The sequence below is a fragment of the Acanthisitta chloris genome, unplaced genomic scaffold (assembly GCF_000695815.1).
Source record: "Acanthisitta chloris isolate BGI_N310 unplaced genomic scaffold, ASM69581v1 scaffold26368, whole genome shotgun sequence".
In the NCBI taxonomy this organism is placed as follows: domain Eukaryota; kingdom Metazoa; phylum Chordata; class Aves; order Passeriformes; family Acanthisittidae; genus Acanthisitta; species Acanthisitta chloris.
The window spans coordinates 7,578-15,999 of record NW_008687944.1 but is presented as its reverse complement, the minus strand read 5'-3'; the positions used below and the strand labels follow the sequence as shown (position 1 = coordinate 15,999).

The 8,422-nt window shown below is 44.1% G+C and overlaps 1 protein-coding gene across 1 annotated transcript in view; it reads left to right on the top strand.

The window, feature by feature from the left end:
* Positions 1-386: 386 nt before the first annotated feature.
* The window catches only part of LOC103808078 (forkhead box protein K2-like), a gene marked incomplete at its 3' end in the record, with an annotated part of 13,489 nt that continues 5,453 nt past the window's right edge, over positions 387-8,422 (top strand). Inside the window, exon 1 of the mRNA XM_009080843.1 lies at positions 387-424. Coding sequence (XP_009079091.1) covers positions 387-424 — 38 coding nt within the window. The remainder of the gene's footprint in view (positions 425-8,422) is intronic.

Below are 8,422 nucleotides of genomic sequence, written 5' to 3'. Positions count from 1 at the left end.
AAAGGCTTATGGGAGCTTTGAGCATATAACTAAGAAGTAGGCCTCAGGAGTTTAGCTTCTCAGCATTAGAAGTTATTTTTGCAGCATGATGTTGCAGCCAAAGGACAAGCTATCTGGGAAAGCTCAGCAATGTTGCAAACCCTAGGATGAACTATTCCGGGAAAACAAAGAAGGATTCTCCAGAAAACAAAGACTTCTTCACAGCTGCAGCTGCAAGCAGACTTAGTAAATAAATGTAACCTGTAGAGCTTAGGTAATGCTAAAATGAATAATAGGTATAGTTGTCCTGCAAGCTAAGAAAGTATACAAATGTAACTTTTAGAGTTTAGGTAATGGTAAAGAGAACAGTAAGCACAGTTGTTCATGCACTGTATAAAAGATGGACGATGGCTTACAATAAAGGAGTCTTGCTGGACACCATCGGGTGCGCATTTCTCCCGTTGATCTTCCACATAAACTTACTAAAACATCAACAAACTTCTGCATTTCAACGGGAGTAGTTTTCTGCTGCATCAGGAAATGGGCTGGAGACAGTGGCTCCTGGTGGCAGGTGAGTGGGGTTATTGTCTGACCAGGGCTGGTGCAGGAGGCAGTGCTGACCTGTTCCATTGCCATATCCCATGGAAATCATTCCCAAGGTCAGCCTTTCATTGCTGAGAGCCTGGTTGGTACCTGTGCTTCAGGAATCTCAGCTTAAAGCATTCAGTGCTTCACTAGGTGTTGTGTGGAGGTTTCATTTCACTTAACACTGTCAGAGGGTGAGCGAGTGAGAGTGCACGTGTGTCTGCACCTAAACTCCTTTAAGTCCCTGTGAAATGGCCACTCCTAGGCCTGATTTCTCCAAACCACCTCAGGCTTTTGCTTTTCTCTGGGGTGAGCATCACTAAGTCTCTGCCCAGTTCCGCTCACTGTAGAGAGAGATGACAAACACAGGTCCAGGTTTACGCTTGGAGATATTACTCCTGTGCTTAGTGTGTCTGTGCTGAACCCTTTCCTCCTCTGTGCTTTGCTCCTATATCAGCACAGGGACAATGATTGGCCTGTGTTCTCGTGAAGACTTCAGTGAGTGTTTTTGTATTCCGGTTCAAATTTCCCCTTGCATGACTGTGTGACTGGGTAGATCATGTCTGTTGTTTTCATTCCCTTTTTTCCTCCTGCCCTTTCCTGCTGCCCCTTACACAGCCCATGGTTTGAGAGCTTGGCATGGTCTCAGAACAGCTCAGGAGGAAGAGTGCTTCTGGAGGGATATATTCCAATAACAACCTGCTCGTTGGAGATTAAATAGTTTCTTTACTTTGTGGCTTTTCAGACTCTTTGGTGTCTTGATTGGTTCTGGAGTGCCCACACAAGTGATGGAGAAACCTAAATTTATGTAACACTGTGGAGCAGTCAGTGCACAGGATGTTTCTAGGGGGGCTGCACATTGCACTAGAAAAGTTTTAGGGGTTTGGAAACAGAAGAAAAAGGGAAAAGTGGTTTGAACAAACATTCTGCAGAGTACAGCTGGTTAAAAAAATATCTCTGAATGTAGCATAAAGTTTTGTTTTCTGTTGAGATGCTCAGCCCAGCACTACCACCACAGTGCAGCTCTGGAACACCAGACATGTTTAGGTAGGTAACTGTGAAATGTAATTAATGCCCAGAGCTGTGTGAGAGGAGGCTGAAGAAAGTCTGTTCTTTGCCCAGACAGGCAGATTTAAGGGGGAAATTAAACACTGCTGCGTGCTCAGAGTTCGGGTTGGTAGGAAGCAGTTTTTGTCACTCCTCAATGGCCCGAGTTAGTCATGGATTTCTGTGTCAAATAAAGGACTGTGCTGCTCTTGGAAGCAGAGTTCTGCCTTGAAAAGCCCATCTAAAACAAACTTTGCCTCCTTGATTCAGGACTGAGCTCTGTGCCTGTGCAGCCCTGCCTCAGTGGGCAGCTGCTCTCTTGGGAACCATTAGGAAGTTGGGGCATAATTTTGCCGTGGAATGCAGGTCTGTGATGAGGTAATAAATGAAAGCTTTTGTTACTAAAGTAATGTATGAGTCACAAGTGCTTTTTTTATGGTTATGCTTGCGTCAAAACAGATCATGACAGCACTTGTTCACTGTACTCCTCCTACTGCTTTAATTGTAAGGACTGTGAGGTGCCAAGAGCTGTCTGCTTGGCTCCGAGCACTTTGCTTTGCTGATAGCTTCTTGTTGAACACTCAGCTTCAGTGTTTCCATACGAACCTGTTCCCTGCGACCAAGGGTGAGGTGCCAGGCACCTCTGACTTGGTGCTGAGGGATGGAGTGGGTTTGGTTTGTCAGCTGCAGCTCAGCTCTGCTCCCAAATCCCGTGGAAGCTTTTGGAATGGCATTTACTGTCGTGCTGAAAGTTGGAGCTTGCATATTTGATAATAGGAAACCAGTGTTAAATGAAGTTATTCTGGAAGGAAGAAGAAATGGTAATTGATTTTTACTTTCCTGTTGCAAGTGTTTGGTTTCTGGTTTTTAGACAGGAAGCTGTTGTGTTTCGGAGTGCTGTCTGTAGGCTCTGCTGGGACTCAAGAGCTGTTTGCAGTTTGGCAGAGGTAGAGGCACACAATCTTTTGGACGCGTATTTTAAGTTGTTTTTGTAGTCTAGGAGGAAATGTAGGGATAGAGACCACACAACCTGGCTCTGCATACAGCTTTTGTGTACAGAGATGCTAAACACCCGAAAATGCAGTGTTTCCATAGGCGGAGTTTCTTTTGTATTCACAGGCTGGGGAGCCTCAAATTCCAGAGGCATTACATGAGCAGTTTTAATGAATTAGTGTCTGGTTTTCCTGCAGCAGATGTGACAAGCAGCTTTATAAGCTGCTTCCCATCGATCGCTGTTTTCCAGCTCTTTTGTGTCTTTCTTTTGCTCAGAGAAAAGCAGGGAAGAGCTCGGTTTCTACAGTAACTGCTGCCTACACTCCTGCCTGCAGGCCAAGAGCTTTCTCAGTCCTCAGCCTGTGCAGGGCTACTGCATTCAATTGCTTTAGGTCTTGTTTGGGTTTCTATTTTTTTTTTCCACTTCTTGCTGGTTTAAATATTTTGCCCTTTAAGAGAAGGGGAGAATGCAGTGGCAATTTGTGATTTGGAGAGAGGCGATTTTAATTAAGCAGAGCACATTGCTATGGCTGTGAGATAACCTAGATGTTGTTGCTGCTGGTCGATAGCAGTGTTTGTGTGGTTGGTGTGTAAAGAGAAGGAGATGCCTGGCTGCTAAAACAAGATTTGGGAGAGCATTTTCGTGATGCCTTTCTGTAAAGTAATGATGCAGGGGAGGGCTGAGATCAGTGTCAGGTTCTTAATAGAATCCTTCGTGTTTGCAGCAAAATTTGCTGTAGCGAAACAGCTTCATCACGTGTCTTTTCAGCCTTGACTCTTCAATGCCCTTAGAGACACTGCTGGGGTTAAAAATGCCCATTTTCTCCTGACGTCAGCTCTGTGAGTGGGAACGACCTGAGCACCATTTCACACAAGGTCATGTGGTTATTACTCAGTTTGTATTTGCTGCTGGTGGTTCAGGAATGTTCCCGTTGTCGTCATCAATATTCTGCTGTCATAGGATCATTTTTTGACGCAGGCAGGCTCGTTCCAGACCCTTCTGAAGGCAGGTCAGCACCATTCCTGTAAGGAATACCAACCAACAGCTTTACATACCTTTTATGCACTTGCTCAAACACAAGCAGGCGGGTCTGTAACTGAGGTTTCCCATGGGGGAGCCATTAATTTCCAGCTAGATCCTATTTCCAGCCTTTGCTTACAATTTGGTGCAAGTGTTTTATTGGCCAGCTTGAATTAGCATGAGGCTGCAGCAGTGTTTCCTCACTTCTGATGCTGCACAGATCTTTGCTTTTCAATCTTAAGACAAGTGAGAGTATAAACAGATCAGTGATCTTTCTCTTTAGGGTGTTTTTCCTGCTGCTTGATGGCTCTGTGTAGACAGCGACGGCACACCTGAAACAACAGCCAAATCCTTGTGAAAAGTGTTCCAGTGCTCAGAGTAAAACGTCTCGTTGCTGCTTTAAAAATCTGAGAGTGCTTTGTTCCTCACGGTGCTGGAGGTCGAGCGTGCCACAGGGCCCTCCTGCTCTCTGTGTGGAGGACATGCTTTGCAGCTATTGATCTTTGGTCCGCAGAAATCAATCGCAGAGGATACAGGGAATTAAGGGGAACACGGATGAGGTCGGGATTCACTCCCCAGAGGAAAAAGCTGCCACTCTTTAAAGGGCAATTGCTTTTCTGGGTAACCTCTAGAAGTGTCCTGACTAGTGATGGCCACATGTAATTGAATGTAAATTTGTGGTAAATTAGCCACATCAGGACTTAGTTTCAGAGCAGGGAGGAGAGGGAGGAGGAGGAATCCATCCTGCCCCCACAGGGATGTGAATGTGGACCTGCAGGCAGAGGTGCTGTGTTCTGGCTGGGGGAGGTTCCCATAGGCTGTGGTCAGCTGCAGGCAGAAGGACATCAAAAACTTTATTTCTAAAAATAAAGGAGTTGGGATTTGTGTTGCATTGATATAAATACTGTAAGGAAATTTTTTTTATCACCATTCCCCCATCAACAGAGAAAACCAGATACTCCTTTGTTCCACCCCCAGCAATGGAGAGAGTGTTAGAAAGGTCATAGTAAAGACAGAATCTCTGACAGGAGCACAGGTTATACCTCATGCAGGTGAACGAGCATGTGCATAAAAATATTGCCCATCAAGAAAGTTCTCCCTGTTTGGGACAATAAGAAAATAATTCTAATCTGATGAGTGTTAGACTGGATGGAGATAGATATATATGCACACTGATCCCCCTTTTTCAGTGTAGCCATGATAAAATCTCTTGGTGTTACAGCAGCACTTTTAAAAGTGTGATCCTAGAAAAGACTTTATGAAACAAATCCCTGAACAGTTATTTCTGTTTCAGAGTCCAGACAGTCTTACTACAAAAAATGGTGTGGTATTTTTCTAGTAACTTGTGCCTCGTTAGTGATCATTTAGTGCTGGGAGTTTTCAAGTGGCTATTCAGTATATGATTATTAGTATGGATTCATCTATCTGCCTTTGTAATTAGCCTGGAAACACAGATTTTTAACTGTTAGGTACTTTCAGATTATCTCGAAATAAAAACTGCAGGTCAGTTTGTCTTTTTACTAAGTTTTGGGTTTGTTGATTCTTTTAAATCTAAAGGTGATGTCTCTATTCCAGAAATGGACTGTGCTATTGACTTCCAGTTCAATTAGACACAGCCCAAAGTCTCAGAAATACATTCTGGATGTGAATAATTCAGTATTACTGCTGGTGGTGTTGAGCAATCTGAGACCTTTTGGTATAAAATCTAAAAGAAGAGGAAGTCAAAGTGTAATTGTGTGTTTTTTTGAGAAGGGGAAGGCTGAGTGGAGCAGCCACTTTCCCCTCCGTGTGGGAATTGCTGCTTTTTCCAAGCCAGCCCTGCTTTGAGCAGGAGATTGGGCTGAGGCCTTCGGAAGCTCCTCCCAGACTCTGCCACTCTGTGGTTCTGTCTGAATGACGTGAAACCTCAGTTTTTACTTCACATTTAGAATACAGTTGTATCAAAATTGTGTGTGGAAATGTTCTCTGTGATACTGGTGACAGTGTCAAAGTGTGCACATCTGCCAGAAGCATAAATGAATGGACTGGTTGGGAGAGTAATTTTGACTGGGCTGAGGGGGAAGACCAGTTGGGAAGTGGGTCATGAGTAGGTAGGTAAGAGGAATTAGAAAAGGGATTAGTTTCAAATCTCCCGTCCGTGGAGGGGAGGCCACAGCTGGAAGTACTGTGATTTCCATGTTGTTTGGCTAGTTCACTGATCAGAACAGCAGGAGGAAGTACAAACAGCATCACCTTGGGCTGCTGTGCTGTCAGAGGCAGCCCCAGTTAGAGGTGTGCTGGTGGTGCAGATGCTGCTGCTGACCTCTGTGTCCCTCTGCAGTGAGTTGTGGTGCTGCTGTGTTTGCCTGGAGCGTGTCTGCAGTCACAAATCGACAGGAGCAATCTCCCAGCTGCTGACTGGGTTCTTTTGGAGGGTCTTAGCTTTTTAATGTGAAAAGTTGAAGGTGTCCTTGGCTCTCAGGAAATCAACAGGAGTTCAGAAACTCTCACCTTGTTATTCTTTCAGATCTGTTTAAATCTCAAGGGATCCTTAAGTTAACTTGAGTTCAGTGTCCTGGTCAGTGGCAGAGAATTGAACTGTGCAGCTGTAACTACCATGACTTTGAGGGTTATCAGTGCTGAACCCCTGTAATCTAATTGGATGTAAAGTCTGGAGGTGCTGATAAAAGAAGCTTCTGATAACAGTGGGATGGCAGCTGCTGTCTGATTTCCGTCCTGGTTCTTAGAAGACAATTAAACCAGAATAGTTCAAAGGATAGTGAGGCACCAGGTGTCATAGCAGGGTTTACATGCAGGGAGGAAATTGAATTCCTACTTCGATGTTTTAGCTTCCCAGATGAAGACAGGATGAAATTCCTCATTTTCAGTCAGATGGTATTTGCACATGGGCAGAATTACAAGTGTGTCATTAGCTTTTCCCTGCAGTACAGGCAGAACTGCTGAGGGGAAGGGAGAAAATACCAGAAATCCAGATGTGACAAACTCGACTTTGCACATGATCCCCCAGGACACTTCTCTGGCACCTGCACAGTTGCTAAACTCGAGGTAGTGCCTGGATCAGCATCACTGTGTGTTGTTGGGAACTGTGGAGGTGGTAAGTTTTCCAGGGACAATTGTAAATAATTTGATGCTTCTTGTCCATTTTCCAGGAGTCAGCCCAGAATAACCTTTCTTTGATTTAAAAAAGGAATAATGAAGGTCATGAGTTGCACTGCCACTGCAGTTCCCTACAGCCCTCTGTCTCCAGGGAAAGCACAAGGACTCAGCCATCATCATCATCATCAACAAATGCACACAATTACTGAACTGCAGATGCTGTGAATAACTATACACATACAGATACATAAAATCAGCACTGGCACATCAGCTAACTAGTGCTGTGTGTGTTCTTCACGTGGGTACCTGGCACACTTCTTGTTACAGAACTGCTTAAACGTGGATGGTTTGCAAACATTTGGGTTTGGGAATCTGTTGGATCAGTTGTGGTGGCTCTGTGTGGTTTCCTGCCCCAAATGGCATCATCCTACAAGGGCAGGATGGTAGTTAGTGGCATAGATGAGGCAGAGTCACAGCTTACAAAACTGCCTTTTTTCTTTTTGTTTTGTTTGTAAGGGGGTTGTCTAGAGTTGTTTTTCCTGTGGTAGCACATTGTGAAACTATTGTAAATGCTTTAAACAGTGAGTGAAATCCAATTCAGCTTGTTGAGGACTAACTGTTCGATGAGGGCACACCTGTGGGTTTTCTTTAGTTTATTGTATATCTGAAAAATATGCCAAAACCAACTTGATCCTGACCAAATTAGAACACGCTCTGTGCTTTGGTTTTGGAAGCAAATGTAATACATTTGCATAGGTGCACTTTATTCAGGAATTCTGTTGGTTAATATATATTCGTTATTCTGCTTTTTGGCTGAATCCCAGCTTTAAAAATATGCTTCTATTAAAAACCTGTTGACAAACAGGAATCAATTGACAGATGTGGTGTGTGGATAATGTTCAGGTGTTTGCATTCTCCAACCAGACAGGGATTTGTGAGTGTCTTGTGCCTCCCTTACTAGCACAATCCTTCCAGGCTTGGGCAATGTGAACTGCACTGGTAATGCCTTTGGGTTTTCCTATAACTTCTTACTGTCCTTGTGCTAAGCTGTGCAGATTCAGCTCCTCCCCACCCTTACTCGGGTTGGGGTTGCTCAGTGTTGTGCACTTTCAGCAGGCAGTGAGAACTGTAACCAGGGAATGTTCCCACATTTTTCTTAAGTTGGAAGAAGTTTGGTGTGAAAAGCTTTCAGGTACATTTGCAGGTATGGAATAGCCTCGGGAAATGACAGGTGACTAGAGCTGAAATCTGTCTCTGTGTCCAACAGATGTTGTTGTTCACTTTCTCACAGGGATTTTTACTTGATCCTTGGCTCCTGTCTTTGCGTGCACTTGAGGAGTGTTGTTGTTGTTATTGCTGATTAACTGAAATGCTTGGAAAATGTTTTTATTAGCAAACCAGCCAAGACCTCTTTCCACTGTCACTGAAATAATACAAACACAAAATACTTTCTACCGGAAAAAGCTAAGGGTTGAGTTGCTACTGAAGATATTAAAGAAAGCCACAACCCAACCCAGAAATTGGTCCATTTAACTTCCTTGCTGAAATGCATGTGCAGCTTTTTGGCATAGATTCTGTTCCTAATTTAGTACGTGGAGCATGTTTCAGAAATAGGTCGTCTGTTAAACGCGGACACGGTCCGTACTGAGCAGGGAGAGGGAGAGAAAAGGAAGGTCACTGTGGATTCTTCCTCTTTTTTCC